The sequence below is a fragment of the Mytilus galloprovincialis genome, chromosome 4, assembly GCF_965363235.1.
Source record: "Mytilus galloprovincialis chromosome 4, xbMytGall1.hap1.1, whole genome shotgun sequence".
In the NCBI taxonomy this organism is placed as follows: Eukaryota; Metazoa; Mollusca; class Bivalvia; order Mytilida; family Mytilidae; genus Mytilus; species Mytilus galloprovincialis.
The window spans coordinates 817,706-842,254 of record NC_134841.1 but is presented as its reverse complement, the minus strand read 5'-3'; the positions used below and the strand labels follow the sequence as shown (position 1 = coordinate 842,254).

At 34.6% G+C, this 24,549-nt stretch overlaps 1 protein-coding gene across 1 annotated transcript in view; it reads left to right on the top strand.

Annotated features, from left to right (window-relative positions):
* The first annotated feature begins 15,115 nt into the window (after positions 1-15,115).
* Positions 15,116-24,549, top strand: part of LOC143071079 (lachesin-like) — a 31,868-nt gene continuing 22,434 nt past the window's right edge. The window contains exons 1-3 of the mRNA XM_076245157.1: positions 15,116-15,320; positions 19,332-19,425; positions 21,749-21,825. Of these exons, the coding sequence (XP_076101272.1) occupies positions 19,332-19,425; positions 21,749-21,825 (171 nt within the window). The 5' untranslated portion in view covers positions 15,116-15,320. The remainder of the gene's footprint in view (positions 15,321-19,331; positions 19,426-21,748; positions 21,826-24,549) is intronic.

The following is a 24,549-nucleotide window of genomic DNA, read 5'->3' as shown; positions in this document are numbered from 1 at the left end:
AGACGGGTTACATCCAAAATTAAATTATATAAACGTAACAACAAAAATATAAAGGATTACCTTGCGAAATCAGGGTAACAGTTGAAAGACAAACAATCCCGATACACCGTTAGCAATAATATTAATCTGAATTATATTGAAAAATAACTTATGAATATGAGTAAGCAAAAACGATGTTAAGTCTTGAAATTCATTATGAACGTTGGTTGAAGAAACCCCATTTCATAATAATGACAAAGAGTTCGAGAGACCATGATATTAATCTGTTGAATTATTCATCTCATGATTATTCATTAGTAATTTGCATATTAATCTCAATGTGTGTTTTTGAAATCTCAGTGTGTGATTAACAATTCTCAGTGTGTGTTTTTTAATTTATTTAATCTCAGTGTGTCTTTTTAAAATCTCAGTGTGTAATTTCGATTTCTCAGTGTGTTATTTTAAAATCTCAGTGTGTAATTTCGATTTCTCAGTGTGTTATTTTAGGTTTTTTAATCTCGTGTATTTTTTTCGAAAAAAGGATTTAAACATAGTTTTGACGAGAACGGCTTGCCATAGTAGATCGCAACTAAATAAGGTCGTATTACGGTCGTGGTGAGGTCTTCAAAATTGTGATGAGCGTGGCAAACTTTGAACATATTCAAAACAATCGTGGTGCGGTCGTGGCGAAATCAGGTAGTAGTAGAAGCGTAGTGAGAGCGCACTAAGATCGCAAAGGTCGCTGTACCATCGTAGAGAGAGCGTAGCGAAAGCGTGATTCTATTCGGAGATACTGCGCTACGATCTCACTGCGACGTTATTACGACCTCACTACGACCATCACGTCCTCACTGCGACCCAACTACGCCTCCACTATAGTACGATTTTAGAACGCCCTTGTCGTCCTCAGCACGCTCTTCTAACGGCCTGACTACGTTCATACTACGACCATCATTCTCATTGTCATTTTCACATAAAATGTATTAAATCTCTCCATGTTTTGTTTGTCTGTACGTAATTAGGACTTCTTGTCCATTGTCTCTAACGACTCAACCATGCTTCTCGTTTTATATAGATAAGACCGTTGGTTTTCTCGTTTGAATCGTTTTACACGTCTAGTAATTTTTTGGACCCTTTATAGCTTGCTGTTCGGTGTGAGCCAAAGCTCCGTGTTGAAGGCCGTACCTTGGCCTATAATGGTTTACTTTTATAAATTGTTACTTGGATGGAGAGTTGTCTCATCGGCACTCACACCACATCTTCCTATATCTATTGACATATTGCTTATAAGATAAGATAAGATAAGATAAGATAAGATATTTTTATTTCCAATTATGGGCCCCAAAGGGCATAAACATTACAACATCAATAATTTTTTCATAATACAATACAAACAATGAGATAAAAAAAAAAAAAAAAGTTAAACGAGAACTATTTAAGTTCTTAAAGAATACGTAGATAAAGAATCTATAGTATGTTGGTTTTTTTTAATACTAATGCATTTTATTACAAGTGTGGTTGATATAGATAACAAACAAGCAGCCCAAAAAGAAAAAAAAAAGAAAAATAGATATCCACATATGTATAGTACACAAAAAGTTGGATCAATTAAATATATAATAATTAGCCAAAAAGAAAGTAGAAATTAAACATGTCCATGACTCATCCTGTGTCAGCAGCAAATAGGAAAGCATTATGGTTTCCTAAAGGCAGCTGACACCAGGGGACGATACCTTATGGGCCATAGGCATGTAAAATGTGTGTAAATGTCTCGTTCCTACCTGTATCAAAAGCAAACAAGGAAGCATCATAGGTAACTTGAATGCAGTTGATACCAGGGGACGATGCCTCAAGGATATAAGAGAACATTTGAATAAATAATATATCTTAACAATTATTTTTTTTTTAATCGGCTAGTATGTTTGTGATATTCAGATGAATATAATTTTCTATGTCCAATCAAATGTATATACACACATAGATTTCCTTTAACTAATCTTCACTAAGGAAGATGTTTGTATATAAAATTACATATTATTTTAAGTAACTCAACATTTTCTACACTAAATAACCAGATAATTTTGCTTTGACTGTTCATATGATTAAAATAAGAATTATATTGTGCAATACTAGCTAACATACAATTTCTATCATCCTCAAATTTGTTACAATCAAATAGAAAATGAGCCTCATCTTCGACAGTATTGGAAGAACATTTATTACATATTCTGTTAATTCGGGGAATACCCTGATATCTACCTAATTCTATTTGTAATCTATGAGAAGATACACGTAATTTAGTAAAACTTCTTCTAAGTTCAAAATTCTTGATCAATGTTAGATATTTTTCAAAACCAAAATTTGTTTTATATAAAAGGTAGGTTTTCAGTTTACTGTCTGAAAATTTATCTATTTGTTTTTTCCAACAGCTAATAAACAATATTGATAGCTTGGTTTGTATATATTTCTTAAATTTGTATAAGGATTCACAAAATGGAGCATTTATGGCATTTGTATAGTCAATACCAAGTATTTTAAAAACAACATTTATTGAACCATACCATGATGTTATATTCATGTGATGTAGTGTCTTTGATTGTGTATATGCCTCTTTTAATAGAGGAAAATTATTACCTAAATTCTCTAATCTATACCAGTACAATAACATTCCTTTTATAATATTAAAATATATTGGAAATCTTCCAAGTTCAGATAACACTGCAGCATTTGTTGTTTTCTTGTGTACCCCAAGTATAAATTTACAAAATTTTATATGAAGTTTCTCACAGGGTAAACCTGAATATAATTTTTTCAAAAGATATATCTTCCTTCTTACATTTAGAAGAAAGAGAATTAAACATCCCCCATATTTCGCTACCATATAATAAAATAGGTTTTACAGTGTGGTCAAAAACATGAATACTTGTTTTTACATCAGGATTAAGTGATAAAAGATCTTTCCTTAATTTGTAATGAGCTTTCAGGGATTTTTTGTATAGTTCATTTTGAGCATAACTGAATGAACCAGATGAGCTTAAATATAAACCTAGGTATTTGTATTTTGAAACACATTCCAGATTTATATTCTGAAATGTGAATATCTGTTTTACATGTCTGCCTGCCTTGTTGAAAATCAGCACCTTTGTCTTATTAGTATTCACATTGAGACACCAATCTTTGCAAAATTTATCAAGCATTCCCAGCTTTTCTCGTAGTCCTTCAGCTGATGTAGATAATAAAACAATATCATCAGCATACATTAAACAATGTAGATCTTTGTCATTGACATTAACTGGGTCTCTAGTATCTGACAAATATCTCGGCAAATCATTTATGAATATCTTGAATAAATTCGGACTGAGGTTGTCACCTTGTTTGACTCCAATATCTAATGGGAAAAAATCACTTACTTGATTTTGAATTTTGACACATGATTTGCTAATTTCATACATACTTTTAATAATGTTATAAAAATAAGACCCAACCCCAATATCTAGTAGTTTAATCTTGATCCCTGTATGTATAACAGTATCAAAAGCCTTCTGAAAATCAACAAAACAGGCAAACAGTCTACCTTCTTTTGAATTACAGTATTTGTTAATAAGACAGTTTAAAATAAACATATGATCTGCAGTTCTGGCTTTCCTTGTGAATCCAATTTGACTATCATGTATAATATTATGTTCCTGAAGAAATTTGTCCAGTCTTAGACTTAATATTCTATTAAAAAGCTTTCCAATTGCACTTGTTATTGTTATTCCTCTATAATTGTTAGGGTCACTTGTATCGTTGCTTTTAAAAATTGGTGTAATATAACCTTCAGCCCAAGATGTTGGGTATATACCTGAAGACAGACAAGTATTAAACATCTGTTGAAAACTTTTTAAAAGGAAAGTCTGTCCATTCTTTATCATATTATTACTAATGTTATCCAAGCCTGATGATTTATTGCATTTTAAGTGTGAAATGGCTTTGGATATTTCAGACTCAGTGATAAAGGAGTCCAACTCGTTGAAACATTTTGAGTTTTCTAACTGTTTCAGTTTTTCACATAGCTCTGTATATCTACTTTGAAATTCACCTTTCAGTTGTGACAACTTTTGGAAATGTGATATCAAAGTTGATGGTTGTACTCCACATTTTTTTTTAGTTTCATTTTTTTCCTGTAGTTCATTAATTAAGTTCCAATACAGTTTTGGATTCTCTTCGTGCAAGGAGTCCAGCTGACTAATCAATGATTGTTTGTATTGTTTGTATTTATATTTCCTTAGTTTGGAGTATTCACGATTCAGTTTATAAAAGTGATTTTTGATAATTGGATCATATGGAAATCTTGAATAAATTTTTCCATAATTAAGCAAGTTAGTTCGAGCTTGTTGTAAACTTGCGTCAAACCACTTTTTGTTTTTTTGTTTGTTTGTGTGTTTTTTTAAAGGTCGTTTAAGTGATAGATTTGCTGCTGATAAAAAGATGTTTGAAAGTTTTGATGATGCGTCATCTACTGATGTCTGAGTAAATTGAATTGTGCTGTTGTTGAATTCTAGTATGTAGTTTTGTAGTGTATCTGAAGAAAGTGTTTCTTGAAATTTTATTGCTGAATAGTCAGTCCAGATATAATTAGGTGTCATATTTTTCAACTGGATTGGAATATCATTTTCTCCAGGAACACAACATTTTGCAGATAATTCCCACTCAAGTTTACAATGACAATCAGATAATGTGGGAATAAATCTGGATACTTTAAAATACAGTACATTTTCAAGAATTTCTTCCGACACAGCAACATAATCAACCACACTTGCACCATTGGGGGTATAGCAAGTAAAATTACCAAATGTATCACCAAGAACTCTGCCATTTAAAATTCTTATTTGTTTACTAATGCAAAAATCCAAAACTTCTTTGCCTCTTTGATCAATTTTTTGGTCTCGACTTTTTCTTGTCATAATGTTTTTGTCAGTAGGGTATATATCAAAAATTGGAGTAAATTTTGAATCATCGTTTACTATAAAGTCATTTTCAGAGCCTATTCTGGCATTAAAATCTCCACATAACAAAATTTCACCCATTTTTTTATACTGAAAGATATCTTTTTCTATGCATTCAAAAACATCAGAAGAGAGTTCTTGGGTATATTTAGACGTAACAGGGGGGTTGTACAGTACACAAATAAATAGGTCACTTTTGAGGCCCCTCATGGGGGGGTCCTAGTAATCACATAATCACCATTTTTTTGCAAATATAATCACATAATCATTAAATATTTGCTTATCTTTAGTAATCAAATAATCATAAACTAAAAATACAGTCCTAGGTAATCAAATAATCATGAAATATTTGGCTTAATAATCAAATAATCATTAAAAAAACGGCCAAGTAATCACATAATCAAAAACCCCATGAGGGCCCTCACTTTTAAATCCAAAAAAGGATTTTTCTAATTTAATCCATTGATAATCTGGATTACTGTTAATCAATATTTTGACATGAGGTTTAACGTGACTTTTCTGTAGAATTGCTATACCCCCAAAATGACGGTTATTATTTGATAATTTTCTACATATTGGATGATAATGAAATTTGCCAATATTGTGTATTTGGGAATTATATCCCACATGAGTTTCGACTAAAAAAACAATGTCGTAATTCTCTATATGTTTCAGAAAAAGGGGATCCTCTGCTTTATTCATGCCCTTTGAAAATAAGCCACCTATATTCCAATAACCAAATTTTACAGATGATTGGTTTGATTTTGGCATTTTGGTTGATACAATTAAATCTGGTATAAATAATAGAATAGATTTTCTATCTATAAAAAAAAAATAATAAAAATTTGACTCTAAATAAAAGGAAGAGACAACAAGGAAAATATTCAGAAATGTAAATATTTGAAATAAGTAGATTTATTTAGAGGATAGTTTTTACAATGGTTTTCTAAATACAAATAGTCTATGATATAATGACAGATAATTTCTTTTCTATGTATCCTCTTTTAACTGAATAACTATTAAACTGATTTGGGTTGAATAACCTGATATCCTGGGTTAATTCAAGATCAAAAGTATGATTCAAATGTGAAAACTAAAAATAAAAATGAATAAAATAAAAATAAAAAAGGCGAACTTTTATACCTAGCAGAGGTTACATATATATGACCATGTAATAGTGTGACTTCTTCACATAATGGCTGTTTCATTTGAAAAATCTATTCAAATGAGAATATGAATTTATCAGCCCCCAAAAAAAAGAAGAAATATATAAAGTTGTACATGTATATATAAATTATATGTAAATGACTTTAAACATGTTAAAGGAAGTCAACATAATGATATGGTAATATGTATAATATCAAAAAGCAAGTTATTCATGATGACCTCTGCCACGTCCACGTCCACGTCCTCTTGTGTTGCGCGATTTGGATCTACCTCTTGAATTTGGCATGGGAATGTTTAAGGCAGTGTGTATTCCACGCTTTAAGTTTGCCGATAGCTGAGACACGCCAGAGTCAGAGAGATGAAATTTATCTTGACTTAGTAGCTCTGCAATTGGGTTTCCGTTTCGCAACATATTGCCATGATCAACAAGTAGAACATCTTTATTGTCATCATATATTTGTTTCAACAAGGCATTTATGATTTGTCCATTTGTGTTAAAAATTACACTGTCGAGTCGAGGAGTAGTAAGAGAGATGATGCAACCACTATTTTGCCATTTTTGAAGTGCAAGCTTGACAATATCTTGTATTTCTTCTACACATTGCTGTGGTGATTTTATTTTCAAATCATTCGTCAGGGAATGAAACACTACTAGATTTGGAATTATATCCGATATCTCCAAAATAGCTTGTTTAGTTTCTTCTAAATTGAAAGCAGTAACCTTATTGGTTGTAAATGATGGCGATAGCTTCTCTGCATTGATACGTTTGGTATTGGATGTACCAATTAAAATAATTGTTGGTTTGTTATCAATGTCAAGTTTAGATTTGTCAATATATTTCGTGTCTGCATTAACAAGATGAAAATCTTCAAATCGAGAAATCATTTGGGAGCGGAGAGAAATATTTTCTTCTTGTAATTTCTCCAAGTGTTGAGTATGTCGTTTTAGAGTATCAGTTCGTTTGTCAATTTCTTCATTTTTGGTTTGTAGGCTTACCGATAGAAAGTCGATCTCAGAGTTTGAAGTAGTTAATACCTTTTTCATTTCTGCTCTAGTCTCCTCCAGTATTTGATTGTGACATTTCATTTGATCTTCATGTTGAGCTTTAATTAACATAATATTGCTTTGCTCGTGTTTTAATTTAACTTCCAAAGTCTGTTTTTCTGTTTGTACGGTTTTATATTTTAATTGTAATGTTGATATCTCATTGTCGTCTTTTCTACCTTTTCCCAAGACTAGAACATCATCATTGCATTGTTTAACAGCAGTTAATACTTTGCTGAAGTTTTCATTGTGACTGTGTTCTATTTTAGCCAGCGTGTCAACTAAATTTAATTCAAGCCTTTGAAAATCATCTTTTTGAGGTTGATCTTCTTGTACTAGTACTGATTTTAACCCAGTCTGGGAGTCAGGTAATACACAAGTGACCTTGTCAACAGGGCATAATTCATTAATGTGTGTATTGTTATTGTCATCATGACATTCGTGTGAAATACATGTATTAATAGTAGGACTGGTTTGTGATATGTTTGTAAGAACTTTATCAAGAATATCTTTCAGAATTGGAAAATGAATATCCACAAACTCATAATAATGACTGCCTTGTACTCTTATTGTTCCTGTTGTGACAAAAAATGTAATATTAAATTGAAGTTCCCCCTTTTTTAATACTTCAATCATCACAGAATTTCCACTGTTGTTTCGGTTTTCCCATATTTTGGGTTCGTCATACCATTCAATATCATAATCAGGTTCCTTTCCAAGATTGTCATAATAGTAAATATCTAGTGTTTTTATCCATGGTTGGATTCTGTCAAGGTTTGTGTAGAATGTGATGATTTTAGCATGTTCATCATACAAGTTTGGGTCAATTTGCTCGAAAAGGCTTAATTTTGCTTTACCAGTCCTCTTGTTTTGCTTTGATGGGAGAGATGAAAGAGGATAGTCATTAATGGTTTTGTCCATCGATAGGTCAATTTTCAATTTGCCTAAATCTACCATGATGACCGGCTTGTAGTCAACACGTGTTTATATAGTTATATGTGCACACACGTAAATCAGCGTAAATAAATGTTTGTAAATATAATTGATCGATCGGAAGTTATCTTAGTGTTTCTTCCTCTCTGATATAAATATTTGGTGTATTTTAAATGATGGAAACTGTTAAAAAACCCAGGATTCTCAGAATATTTTACCAGTGAATTTTTCCATCAACCGCCATTAATCAGGGGCGATAATAAATAATATTTAAAAAAAAAATAGTTGATTTATTGCTTATAGTTTAAGAAAAACCGACCTACCATGTACTGGTTACCGAAATTACACAAAAAACATTTAAATTCCGTTTTATTTCCGCATCGAGTAAGTGTTCTACTACTAACCTATCAGTGCTTCTAACTACCGAAGACCCATTGGTGGCCTTCGGCTGTTGTCTGCTCTATGGTCGGGTTGTTGTCGCTTTGACACATTCCCATTTCCTTTCTCAATTTTATAAAGTTTGAAAACTCTGACTGTTATATTGACACCAGACGCATACTTATGATGGCTCACTACTATAGTATTTAGACAAGTACAAAATTCCGCGGAAGTTTCGTTTTTATAAGAAAAATAATTTTTACCGTAAGAAAAATAGGTTTATTTGGCACAACTTTTTGGAATTGTGTATCTTCAATGCTCTTCAACTTTGTACTTGTTTGGCTTTATACATATTTTGATATGAGCGTCACTGATGAGTCTTTATGTAGACGAAACGCGCGTCTGGCGTGCTAAATTATAATCCTGGTACATGTACCTTTGATAACTATTTAATAACAGTTATCACTATAAGTATAATATGTGCAACATTTGGTATATAGACTCACTGTTCCAAGTCAGGATCTTGTTATTCAATGTTTGTCATTTGTTGATGTGTTAAATATTTGTTTTTCGTTCAATTTTTATACGCCCGTCAAAATTTTGACGGGACGTATTATGTTATACGTCCAGTGTCCGTCCGTCTGTCTGTCCGTCTATCCGTCTTTCCGTTTGTCTGTCCGGCGTAAAGATGTCGCATCGAAACTTGAGAACGACTTATCCAAATTTCATGAAACATATTATAGTTGTTTCTTATGATGGTCAAATGATCTGTATACTTTTTGGTGAAAATAGGATTAAAACTGTTTGAGTTACGGTACTTTGTAACTAAAACAGGGGTGTTTATTTTTCACATGTCGCACCCTATTTCAAAAACGATTTATGATTATTGCTTAAAACTTTACACACTTGTTTGTTATATTAATTTAAAGATCTGTATACTTTTTGGGGATGATTCCAAATTTTATTTTTCAGTTATTTAGTATTTTGTAAAAAAATGGGGAGGGTTTTTTTTTACATGTCGCGCCGTATCTCAAAAACAATTTATGATTATTGCTTAAAACTTTACACGCTTCTTTATTATATTAATCTAAAGATCTGTATACTTTTTGGTTTCGATTCAAAATTTTATTTTAGTGATATTTAGTTTTTTTGAAGAAATAAAAGAGTGGGGGGGGGGGGGGGTTCATATGTCCCTCCGTATCTCAAAAACAATATATGGTTATTGCTTTAAACTTTCTCTGAAACTATTTATGATTTTTGCATTAAACTTTCACACAAGACGACGGGCGTACCATGCGCTAATGGCGCAGCTGTTTATTTGAACTTAAATAAGCCAGTTAGTTTTCTCGTTTGAATTCTTTTAAATTTGTCATTTTGGGCCCTTTTATAGCAGACTACGCGGTATGGCTTTTGCTCATTGTTGAAGGCCGTACGGTGACCTATAGTCACTGTTGTTAATTTTTGTGTCATTTGGTCTCTTGTGGAAATATTTCTCATTGGCAATCATACCACACCTTCTTTTTTATATAGTAACATGCAGCCTGAACAGTCATGAGTAGCCTAAACTGTCATTCGACAAATTGATCAATAACATGTACCATGAACAGTCACTTGTTTATCGTTGAATATATTTTTGATTTTAAACATATTTTATTCATTAAGATATAAAAAGGATTGAGCAACAGGCACAGCATATAAACGCTCTCTCCATAATACATGTACAAGGTATAATTCAATTTTAACAACTATATTTAAAATAATGCAATATAGTGGAACATGCATGCTATACTTGTGAGCACACACGAGCAAATATATGTTAACAGTGGTGCTTACTAAATGTAAAGTACATTTAAATATATAGGCAATTAATCATATTTAAAGTACCTTGAAACATTCAAATATCCTTTATAAGTCATTAGAAATATATATATGGCTTGATAGAGACACTAAGCTTGCTAAGGGGAATAAATGAATTAATGTTGGAGTGTAGAAAAAAATAAAAAAAAGTAAAACTAGATGAAACAAAAATTAAGTAAGTTTCAAACAAAACGTTGAGTGTCACTGATATATGTCTAAACAGATTTAAAAATAGCAATATTCATATCATATGAAAATTATCTGTTTCCAAAAAGTAGTAATTCAATATTTATGTCAACATTATCAACAATGAAGTAAATGGAATCAAGAAGGATCTGTCTTACATCATTATACTTAGGGCAAATAAAAAAGAAATGTTGGTTATCCTCAACAGGATGGTTACAGTTTGCACAAAAAGTGTTCTCGGATAAGAACTGATTAAATAAATGAGATTTAAGGTTGCTAGCATTATTTCTGAGTTGACAATGACTTATATTAAGTTTCCTTATCCCATAGTTGAAAGGTTTAAATATATCATCAGTCCTATAAAACTTATCCAGTCCACTTCCAAATATACCCAAATTTGGTGATTTTTGTAAACCCAAAGGAAGACTATTCCTAAATCTTTAAGTGAAGGGAATAGACCTATTAAACTAAGAGCTAGTTCTAGCAAGAGGCGGGTGAAAAGTGTTATTTTCATTCCTTAAAGTATAAGGGGTTTGTCTGGGAAGATATGACTGGACTAACTCATATAAGTATGCAGGTGTCATCCCATTTAATATTTTATAGAATAGTATAAGCTTATGTTTATACTTCTATTCTCCAGAGTTTCTAAACCTAATTCAATATAAAGTTTTTGTCTGGAGGAATTACGTCGTAATCCTGTATTCATTCTAGCAGCTTCTATCTGAATATTTTCAAGAAGCTCAGACTCGTGCTGGGAGCAATTGCCTCAAACAACATAACCATATTCTAATATAGGTCTAATAAAAGCATAATAAATACGTATAAGTGAACTTCTATCTAATAAGTGTTTAAGTTGACGAAACACAGATAGACGAGAGCATGCTTTTTTTTATAAATAATATCAATATGCGTGTTCCATGAAGCTGATGACTGAAATGTTATCCAAAGATGACAGTAAATATTTATTTTCTCAACCTCTTCGCCATTTATCCCCAAAAATACAGGTGGATGCTCCCTTTCCTTTCTAGTAAATACAATATTTTTAGTTTTCTTAGAGTTAAATTGAACAGCCCATGATTTTGTCCAATTTGAGATAACATCCAAGTCATCAGTCAAAGAAGCAGCCGCTACAGCAAGATCATCATCTACTATGACAAATAAAGAGGTGTCATCTGCAAAAAGTCTAATATCATTAGCAAAGTCATTTACTACTACTATATCATTTATATAAATAAAAAACAGAAAGGGTCGTTGAATATATATATTATATTACCTCTAGTCAATTGTGTAAAGATGTTAATATCAGTGAAAATACACCTACTTCATGTAATTGCAGTAATTCCGAATATATTTATGGACTCATTTCCCATGTTATAACAGGAGATCTTAACATCGTTCAAGACGGAGAGTTAAAATCATTCCTCAGTAAAGGACCTAAATATCGTCCCCCGTCAATTATTAATTGGAATGAGTATCGTAATATCATCCACGACTCACTCCATACTTACTGTATGAAATGGATAAAACGGGAAAAAGCTGACAAAAAATCTTTGGACTCTTTTTTTAATTCAGTAATGAAGATAGTTGATATACGTGTTCAACATTTTAAAGAACATTTTACTATAAACAATAACCACAATAAACCTATTTCTCGTATCAAACATAAACTAAAAGAACTAGCCAAGGAATTTGTTTTTGTCCCGGCAGATAAAGCTGCTAATAATATTATTATTGTTTGACGTAAATTTTACATTGAGGTTCTGAAAAAGGAAATCACCAATTCACCAACATTCCAACTGACTCCATTTTCAGAAAACGAAATCTGTAACAAGCATAAACTTTTAGCCACCGCTTTACAAGCAGAGCCAAATACAATGAAAGTCCCAACTATGTATTGGCTTCCGAAGCTACACAAAACCCCTTACAAATATAGATTTATTTCGTCTTCAAGCCATTGTTCAACTACTAAATTGTCTATTCTTCTTACCAGCACACTTGGTACAATTAAAAACCTGATAATAAATTGTTCAAATAAGGCCTTCGAAAATAGTGGAATAAATTACTTTTGGAGTGTCAAGAACTCGTTGGAAGTACTTGATAAATTGCATGCTTATATTGGTGATTTTGAATCTGTTCAAAGTTTTGATTTTTCTACCCTGTATACCACATTGCCTCACATTCTCATTAAGAAAAAATTCACACACCTAATTAAATGGGCATTTAAAAAATCAGAATGTGAATATATATGTTCAAACTCTTTTAGGTCATTTTTTAGTAGCAATAAACAAAAAACTATGTTAATTGGACATGCTTTGATACTATATATGCCCTTGAATTTTTACTAGATAATATTTTTGTTCGCTTTGGAGATTCCGTATATCGTCAGATTATCGGAATTCCTATGGGGACTAACTGTGCACCACTTATTGCGGACCTGTTTTTGTATTGTTATGAGTTACAATTTATGACAAAAATAAGCAAAGACCCATCGAAACAACATCTGATAAACAAATTTAATAATACTTTTAGATATTTGGATGATATTTTGGCTCTCAATAATGACGACTTCAGTATGTATATCAATGACATTTATCCTGTTGAACTTACTTTAAATAAAGCTAATACTAACAATGACCACTGCCCTTTTCTCGATCTTGATATCTATATCACTAATGGAAAGCTGAATACTAAAATTTATGATAAAAGGGATGATTTTTCATTTCCTATCGTTAATTATCCGTTTTTAGATGGTGACGTTCCCTTGTCACCATCTTACGGTGTTTATATATCTCAACTTGTACGATTCGCTCGTGTATGTAACAATGTTTTCGATTTTAACGAGAGAAATTTATGTATTACTGAAAAATTATTACACCAGGGTTTTCGATATCACAAACTAATCAAAACATTTACTAAATTTTATCATCCGTATAAAGACATAATTCGTAAATATAGCTCAACATGCAGACTTCTAATACGTTCAGGTATTTCACATCCAATTTTTAATGGTAATATTCTTTATAAAGCACAAAGGTGTCAGTATTCACCTCAGAAACTTAAAAAAACCTTTGAATAGACTTATTAAGAAGGGATATAATTACGATACTGTTGTCAAATCATTAAAGATTGCATATTTTGGCGTTAATATTGAGTCACTGATAAGGTCTTTGCATCGGAACTAAACACATTTATTCTAAAAACAGTTGTTGGCATGACACGGGTTATGTTCTTCTCATATATGTTATGATGGTATGATACTAAACCCCTAACGGGAAGGATTGTGCCTGATGTTCATATGATGAAATCATAATCTTTCAGTCAGTTTAATTGAAGTCTGGAGCTGGCATGTCAGTTAACTGCTAGTAGTCTGTTGTTATTTATGTATTATTGTCATTTAATTTGTTTATTTTCTTTGGTTACATCTTCTGACATCAGACTCGGATTTCTCTTGAACTGAATTTTAATGTGCGTATTGTTATGCGTTTACTTTACTACATTGGTTTGAGGTATAGGGGGAGGGTTGAGATCTCACAAACATGTTTAACCCCGCCGCATTTTTGCGCCTGTCCCAAGTCAGGAGCCTCTGGCCTTTGTTAGTCTTGTATTATTTTAATTTTAGTTTCTTGTGTACAATTTGGAAATTAGTATGGCGTTCATTAACACTGGACTAGTATATATTTGTTTAGGGGCCAGCTGAAGGACGCCTCCGGGTGCGGGAATTTCTCGCTACATTGAAGACCTGTTGGTGACCCTCTGCTGTTGTTTTTTGTTTTTTGTTTTTTTATTTGGTCGGGTTATTGTCTCTTTGACACATTCCCCATTTCCATTCTCAATTTTATCCTATACATTTCTAGGAATGTGATTGGTTAAAAGCGTCCTCGTGGAAACCGTGTATATTTGATATTAGGTTAGTAGGGAGGCGGGGCTTATTTCATACACGGTTAGTAGTGGAGTTACGTCCCTTTATATTCCATATAAGGTAGTAGGGAGGCGGGGCCTATTTCATTCACGGTAAGTAGTGGTGTTACGTCCCCTTAGAAAAACAAAACAATACTGAGAAAAATCTTAAAGGTTTCAACAAACGAAGAAATTGATGATTTTAAGATTGAAATAAATTCATAAAACACATTTGAATTTAACAAGTTGTCATTGTTGGCATCTGATTTTGTAGGATCAATGGAGTAAATTCTTAATCATGTTAATGCTAACTGTATTGCATGCATATTTGCTCATTTTGATAGGTCGATGGTCTAAATTTTACACGTTAAGATAGTCGGTAAGATAAATTCGTTACATAGTGTGCTAGTGACGTAATACGGTGTATACATTGTATATATGGGGTCAGTAAATTCAATATGGGGATTCGAGCTTCGCTCTCACCCCATATGGAATTTACTGACCCCATATATATACCGTATTAGGTCACTAGCACACTATGTAACTAATATTATATATATATATAAGTTCTAAGTCATTGGGCTACTCGTTATTTGAGGTATGTCATACATTCACTCTTATTCATTCTGAAGTAGTCACAATTAATGTTTAATATAAAAGTACTTGGATACAAGTAACCAATGTCCTACAACATGTAGGATGTATTAAGTGTATCCTCAACTTTAGTTTGGCGTATCATAATTACACATATAAAATGGTGAAAGTGCTGATTTCCTGTAAAATTTAAGTGTGCGTTAACTAGTCGCTTTGTTTGTTAAACGTTTGTGTGTTTCCGTAATATGATTTAACATGGAATTCTTTGTTCTGTTGTTGAATTGACAAACAAAAAAGTAAGTTATTTAGATATATTTTGGATAAATAATGTTGGTATCTTTATGTTTTGCTGCTTAATTACAATAGATGTAAGAAGATGTGGTATGAGTGCCAATGAGACAACTCTCAAAGTCACAATTTGTAAAAGAAAACCATTATAGGTCAATATACGATCTTCAACACGGAGGCTTGGCTCACACTTAACAATGAGCTATAAAAGGCCTCAAAAATGATTAGTGTAAAACCATACAAGCGGGAAACCAACGGTCTTATCTATATAAATAACGAGAAAAACTGGTACATCTAAAATGTTTAACACATTAACCTCTCAGACGTATGTCTATATTACATTTGATTTTGGTATTGTGAAGTTTTATACAAATTGTAGTAGAAATACAGTCTGCATGTATAAAAATAAGAAGATGTGGTTTGCTTGCTAATGAAACAACTCTTTACCAGAGACCAAGTTACATATAAGTTAGGTTCGGCCTCCAACAATGAGCAAAAGCTATACCGCACAATAAGCTATTAAAGACACCGAAATGAATAATGTAAAACAATTCAAACGGGAAAACGAGGAAAATAACGACCTGATTTATGTACAAAACAATGAATGAAAACAAATATGGTATACGGCCACAAACGACAACCACTGAATTTCAAACTCCTGACTTGGGACAGGCACATACAGAATGTGGCGGGGTTAAACTAGTTTGTTAAATTGGGACAGTGATATTCCAGTACAGCGTAAGAACTGTAAAACTCAGTTGAAAAGGGCTTGACTCATTAGATTGATATGAATCAGAAAAAAAATCTAACAAAAACACAGAGTGGACATGGCAGGGTATATAATCCCCACAATAAAACACAGAGTGGACATGGCAGGGTATATAATCCCCACAATAAAACACAGAGTGGACATGGCAGGGTATATAATCCCCACAAAAACACAGAGTGGACATGGCAGGGTATATAATCCCCACAAAAACAGAGTGGACATGGCAGGGTATATAATCCCAACAAAAACACAGAGTGGACATGGCAGGGTATATAATCCCCACAAAAACAGAGTGGACATGGCAGGGTATATAATCGCAACAAAAACACAGAGTGGACATGGCAGGGTATATAATCCCCACAAAAACAGAGTGGACATGGCAGGGTATATAATCCCCATAAAAACACAGAGTGGACATGGCAGGGTATATAATCCCCACAAAAACAGAGTGGACATGGCAGGGTATATAATCCCAACAAAAACACAGAGTGGACATGGCAGGGTATATAATCCCCACAAAAACACAGAGTGGACATGGCAAGGTATATAATCCCCACAATAAAAATACAGAGTGGACATGGCAAGGTATATAATCCCCACAAAAACACAGAGTGGACATGGCAAGGTATATAATCCCCACAAAAACACAGAGTGGACATGGCAAGGTATATATTCCCTACAATAAAAACACAGAGTGGACATGGCAGGGTATATAATCCCCACAAAAACACAGAGTGGACATGGCAGGGAATATAATCCCAACAATAACACAGAGTGGACATGGCAGGGTATATAATCCCCACAAAAACACAGAGTGGACATGGCAGGGTATATAATCTAACAAAACACAGAGTGGACATGGCAGGGTATATAATCTAACAAAACACAGAGTGGACATGGCAGGGTATATAATCTAACAAAACACAGAGTGGACATGGCAGGGTATATAATCCCAACAATATCTAACAAAAACACAGAGTGGACATGGCAGGGTATATAATCCCAACAAACACACAGAGTGGACATGGCAGGGTATATAATCCCCATAAAAACACAGAGTGGACATGGCAGGGTATATAATCCCCACAAAAACAGAGTGGACATGGCAGGGTATATAATCCCAACAAAAACACAGAGTGGACATGGCAGGGTATATAATCCCTACAAAAACACAGAGTGGACATGGCAAGGTATATAATCCCCACAATAAAAATACAGAGTGGACATGGCAAGGTATATAATCCCCACAAAAACACAGAGTGGACATGGCAAGGTATATAATCCCCACAAAAACACAGAGTGGACATGGCAAGGTATATATTCCCCACAATAAAAACACAGAGTGGACATGGCAGGGTATATAATCCCCACAAAAACACAGAGTGGACATGGCAGGGAATATAATCCCAACAATAACACAGAGTGGACATGGCAGGGTATATAATCCCCACAAAAACACAGAGTGGACATGGCAGGGTATATAATCTAACAAAACACAGAGTGGACATGGCAGGGTATATAATCTAACAAAACACAGAGTGGACATGGCAGGGTATATAATCCCCACAATATCTAACAAAAACACAGAGTGGACATGGCAGGGTATATAATCCCCACAATATCTAACAAAAACACAGAGTGGACATGGCAGGGTATATAATCCCAACAAACACACAGAGTGGACATGGCAGGGTATATAATCCCCACAATATCTAACAAAAACACAGAGTGGACATGGCAGGGTATATAATCCCCACAAAAACACAGAGTGGACATGGCAAGGTATATAATCCCCACAATAAAAACACAGAGTGGACATGGCAGGGTATATAAATCCCACAAAAACACAGAGTGGACATGGCAGGATATAATCCCAACAATAACACAGAGTGGACATGGCAGGGTATATAATCCCCACAATATCAAACAAAAACACAGAGTGGACATAGCAGGGTATATAATCCCCACAAAAACACAGAGTGGACATGGCAGGGTATATAATCCCCACAATAACACAGAGTGGACATGGCAGGGTATATAATCCCCACAATAACACAGAGTGGACATGGCAGGGTATATAATCCCCACAATAACACAGAGCGGACATGGCAGGGTATATAATCCCCACAATAAAACACAGAGTGGACATGGCAGGGTATATAATCCCCACAAAAACACAGAGTGGACATGGCAGGGTATATAATCCCCACAAAAACACAGAGTGGACATGGCAGGGTATATAATCCCCACAGTAACACAGAGTGGACATGGCAGGGTATATAATCCCAGCAATAAAAAAGATACGGATTACAGATCTGAGAGTACGTGCTTGCTTGTTTCAGGTCCGTGGTTGTCGTTTGTTGCTGCATATCACATTTCGCTCGTTGTTCTGTACTTACAGACTGGTGGTTTTCTTGTATGAATTATTTTATATGTGTCAAGTCGGGCTTATTTTAAAAGGCCGAATTGCTAAGTCAGTATTTCGTCATTTGGTTTATAATGATGGACATTTGTATATGAACTTTTCCTGATGGCCATCAGGGGCGGATCCAGCCATTTAAAAAAAGGGGGGTCCTAACCCAGGACAAAGGGGGGGGGGGGGGTTCCAACTACATGTCCCCATTCAAATGCATTGATCGTCCCAAAAAAAAGGGGGGGTTCCAACCCCCGGAACCCCCACCATCTGGATCCGTGCCTGGCCATAATTGTATATTTATGGACTTTCGATTGCTCCATTGCACCAAAGCGTATTTTTCTGCTTGTTTTAAAAGACGTCTGAAAAAAATATTTCACTTTGTGATAAAAATCATTGATTTCAAGTTTCGATAGCTGTCTTGAAATCCTTTAAGGATATTGAATACTTAGTTTTTGTATTCAAAATGTTTTTAAAATGGATTTAGAAAAAAATGTTCGTCATTCTCAACAAAAAATTGGACCCCCTTATAGGATGACATTACAATCTCAGTTATTAAAAGGGGACGAATTTACAGTTGACCTAACTTGACAATAATTTGTTGAGATGACAATACTTGACGAGGGAATCTATGAAGTGAGAAGCATTATACACATTTATATCAGTATTTTAGGTCCTAAAACGTCGGGTATTGCGGATAAAATGATGTTATGTAATTTGCACTATGGATGTTTAAATCATATTGGCTTGACTGAAGAAGCACTGACGATGCTTTGAGTTAAAACATTTTTATTTCAGATCTTTCTTATTCGTCAATATCTTTTAATTTTTGTTTAGATGAGAGGGTATACAGTCTTTTGTAAATTTATGACAATTTCTGCAGTTGTGTATCTGCAAGGAGCGGAATTGATTGACGATCCAAAAGGAGCGGGTATGTTTAAATTTAAGTAGTTTTCTTTCCATTCATTCATGTATACACATAATGGTCAAGTGAACACAAAAGAAACTCTCACATCACTGCAAGTTCAAGACGGCCCACAGCGGCGGTTTGGGCAGAGTTCTTTAGTGAAGGAAATATAAAGGAAATAAAACGACTGATATGTGTTATTCTGGATTATTACATTTTCAACCTTAGATCCATCAAAGCTTTATTTATAGTCGGTATGTTACATAACAAATAAACATAAGCTCTCTGAGCTTTTATAACCGACAAATGCATACATTTACATACAATCATACACAATACAAATATTAAAACATAAAAGACATAGAACATTATTTCATGCACATTTAGGCTGCAATATTTAAATACTATATATTATACATATGTATAAGCATAACTAAAAGCAAACATAAAAACTAAAGCACAGCATTCACAAATTATAAAAAGCTAAGCAAACATTCACAAAAAGCAGCACTATTATATTTCAAGCTGTAACATAAAATAAATAAAACTAAGCACATGCATTGCAATGGCATGAGTTGCCATTCCATGAGTTTATTAGACTCTTGAAGTGGGTAAAAGATGTTTCAGTTCTAAAGTGGTTTGGCAGCAGAATATCTGAAAGAATATCCATAAGAAGTATTATTAGAAAGGACATGAAATATCCATCCATGAAAACACTATATACGCACAGCAAAAAATCAGCCTTCTTGTTTGTTTTATTTCTATTTTGTTTATTCCATGCATAGCCTTGTCCTGTATAATAATTTCTTTTAAAAACAAAGAACTCTAAGTGTTCATTTCCTTTGAACATCGATACCCTAGTATGATAATTTCCTTACGCAAATTATTGATGTCGTTGAGTTACTAGTATCGTTGAATTGCTGTCTTCTAGATGCCGTTCGGTTACTTTTGTCGTCGGATTGCTGTCCGTTTAATGTCGTTCGGTAACTAGTGTCGTCGAACTGCTGTCCACTAGATGTCGTTCGGTTACTAGTGTCGTCAGATTGCTGTCCGCTAGATGTCGTTTGGTTCCTAGTGTCGAATTGCTGTCCGCTAGATGTCGTTCGCTTTCTAGTGTTTTATGATTGCTGTCCGTTCAATGTCGTTCGGTTACTAGTGTCGTCGGATTGCTGTCCGCTAGATGTCGTTCGCTTTCTAGTGTTTTATGATTGCTGTCCGTTCAATGTCGTTCCGTTACTAGTGTCGTCGGATTGCTGTCTGCTAGATGTCGTTCGCTTTCTAGTGTTTTATGATTGCTGTCCGTTCAATGTCGTTCGGTTACTAGTGTCGTCGGATTGCTGTCTGCTAGATGTCGTTCGCTTTCTAGTGCTTTATGATTGCTGTCCGTTCAATGTCGTTCGGTTACTAGTGTCGTCGGATTGCTGTCCACTAGATGTCGTTCGGTTACTAGTGTCGTCGGATTACTGTCCGTTCAATGTCGTTCGGTTACTAATGTCGTCGGATTGCTGTCCGTTATATGTAGTTCGTTTACTAGTGTTTTCGGATTACTGTCCGTTCAATGTCGTTCGGTTACTGGTGTCGTTAGATTGGTGTCCGCTAGATGTCGTTCGGTTACTAGTGTCGTCGGATTGTTGTCCGTTCAATGTCGTTCGGTTACTAGTGTCGTCGGATTGCTATCCGTTCAATGTCGTTCGGTTACTAGTGTCGTCGGATTGCTGTCCACTAGATGTCGTTCGGTTACCAGTGTCGTCGGATTACTGTCCGTTCAATGTCGTTCGGTTACTAGTGTCGTCGGATTGCTGTCCGTTATATGTAGTTCGTTTACTAGTGTCGTCGGATTGCTGTCCGTTATATGTAGTTCGTTTACTAGTGTTTTCGGATTGCTGTCCGTTCAATGTCGTTCGGTTACTAGTGTCGTCGGATTGCTGTCCACTAGATGTCGTTCGGTTACTTGTGTCGTCGGATTGCTGTCCGTTCAATGTCGTTTGGTTACTAGTGTCTTCGGATTGTTGTACGTTCTATGTCGTTCAGTTACTAGTGTTGTCGGATTGCTGTCCACTAGATGTCGTTCGGTCACTAGTGTCGTCGGATTGCTGTCCATTCAATGTCGTTCGGTTAATAGTTTCGTCGGATTGCTGTTCGTTCTATGACGTTCGGTTACTAGTATTTTCGGATTACTGTTTTATTGAAATATTTCCTATTTCTCTCTAAATTTTCTCTTCCTAATTCTCTACATTTTAATCCTACATTAATGAGAATTTTCTCTTCCTAATTCTCTACATTTTAATCCTACATTAATGAGAATTTTCTCATGAACTGTTTAAAACTATGATTTTTTGCATTATAGGACAAGCTGCTTTGCCTATGTTGGTTAACTTGTTTGATACGAATGTGCAAATTACATGTTCAAGGCAGAAGGATCAGGTAGGTGTTAATTATGTGGCCATGTATTATACATACACTGATTTGCTTCATTGTATCGTTGTGGTACTATAAATAGATATAAGAAGATGTGATTTGAGTGCCAATGAAAATACTTTCCATCCAAGTAACAAGTTGTAAAAGTAAATCATAATGTACATGCAGTTCGGATTACGGTCCCCAACACAAGTTTAACTTTACTTTTGGCCCGCTTGGTTTAATCAGCTTTTCAAAGTTTGAATAAGGAATAAGATTTTCAAATATTTTGCGTCACTTATTACTGAAAGACCTTAACTGTCGGAATAATCATCTGGTGCAGTAAAATTAGTACCGTTAATATTATTGAAAAACAGAGGCTTGAATAGAACACTAATGCAACATTTATTACAATGTACACCGTAGAATAAGTATTCCTCTCAAAAGATCAATTAGCAAAAATATTTTGTTAAGTCACTCAACGGACACAAATTCAAACTGTATTGCTAAAATTAATCTTTATTAGTCCACTTCCGACTAAGTGGAATGCGACCTTAGGTTTTCCGTCTTTCCGTCCGTCTGTCTGTCCATCCGTTAGTCTGGGAAATCAGTTTTCCGCCCTTTTTTCTTCATTATTGAAGAAATTGATTTGATAATTTGTATATAGTTTGATCATGAAAAGTTATAGTTAAAGTTTGAATTTTGGTCTGATAAATTTGTACAGAGTTATGGTCATTGAACTTAGCAAATTCACTTAAATAATCAGTTTTCAACACTTTTCTTTACTTGATATTTGTTATATAATAAGTTAACATCATGACAAGTTATTGTGAGATCAAGTAAGATTTTTTTTTTAAACTTTTCAAAGTTTGCCTTACTGTGTATTGATTTTGCTACATTTGTAAACATTTGTTAAAAGGTGACTGCATTATAAGTATTGCATATGTTCTTGAATTATATCACAGATGGGATATAACCTCACATATGTATAAGACTAACCTTAAGAGCTCGTACAAAAACGATGCTCTCAATGAATAAAACGTTTTGATTAAGGTTTTCAGAAGACTTTCGGGTTCGCTGTTCTTGCTGTGTACTAAAAGGTTCAATTTCCAAGTATTTCCTTTACAGATTTTCCAAACTGTGTTTTTTCTTTTCTGTGTTTGTTTGAATTTGGATATTGGAGGTTAGTTATCTGAGGGGGTCTACTAGTATTGGTAAGTTGCTTTGAATGCGCTTTCTTGAATGTCTTTATAGTCTTTTGCTATGAGCCTTACGCAACGAATTAACTATTGGTATATCATTATAATCAAATTTTGGATTCTTAATCATGTCTTCTAATCAAGATCTTCATTGATTAAAATGTTTAATGATCGTGATCTGTGCCTGTTTAGAACTTTCTCTTGTTAAATAGTCGCCTTCAAAAACTTTCACAAGTTCAACAGTCGCCTTTAAGAACTTGCACCAGTTCAACAGCCGCCTTCAAGAACTTTCACCAGTTTAAAAATCACCTTTAAGAACCTTCACCGGTCAACAACCGCCTTTAAGAACATTCACCGGTTCAACAGTCACCTCAAGTCAGAGTTTATCTTCACCGGCAGAAAAGTGTATGTCTCATCCAAAGTCAGAGGTTGTCTTAACCGACATACAAGTGTATTTCTCACCCAAAGTCAGAGGTTGCCTTAACCGACAGACAAGTGTATTTCTCACCCCAATTCAGAGGTTCCCTTAACCGACAGAAAAGTGTATGTCTCACCCCAAGTCAGAGGTTGTCTTAACCGACAGACAAGTGTATTTCTCACCCAAAGTCAAAGGTTGCCTTAACCGACAGACAAGTGTATTTCTCACCCCAAGTCAGAGGTTGTCTTAACCGACAGACAAGTGTATTTCTCACCCAAAGTCAGAGGTTGCCTTAACCGACAGACAAGTGTATCTCTCACCCCAAGTCAGAGGTTGTCTTAACCGACAGACAAGTGTATTTCTCACCCCAATTCAGAGGTTGTCTTCACCGGTAGACAAGTGTATTTCTCACCCAAAGTCAGAGGTTGCCTTAACCGACAGACAAGTTTATTTCTCACCCCAAGTCAGAGGTTGTCTTAACCGACAGACAAGTGTATTTCTCACCCCAATTCAGAGGTTGTCTTCACCTACAGACAACTGTTTTTCTAACCCTTGCTCAGAGGTTGTTTTCACCCGCAGAAAAGTGTATGTCTCACCCTTAGTCAGAGGTTGTCTTCACCGGCAAACAAGTGTATTTCTCACCCCAAGTCAGAGGTTGTCTTCACCCGCAGACAAGTGTATTTCTCCCCAAAGTCAGAGGTGTTTATCATCGACAGACAAGTATATTTCTCCCTGAAGTCAGAGATTGTCTTCACCTGCAGACACCTGTTCTTTTCACCCTTAGTCAGAGCTTGTCTTCACCCGCAGAGAAGTGTATGTCTCACCCCAAGTCAGAGGTTGTCTTAACTGACAGACAAGTGTATGTATCACCCCAAGTCAGAGGTTGTCTTAACCGACAGGTAAGTATATTTCTCACCTTAAGTCAGAGGTTGTCTTCACCCACAGACAAGTGCATTTATCATCCAAATGCAAGTCAGAGGTTGTCTTCAGCGGCAGACAAGTGTATATCTCACCCCAAGTCAGAGGTTGTCTTCAGCGACAGAAAAGTATATTTCTCAACCTAAGTCAGAGGTTGTCTTCACCGGCAGACAAGTGTATTTCTCAACCAAATCAGAGGTTATCTTCAGCGGCAGA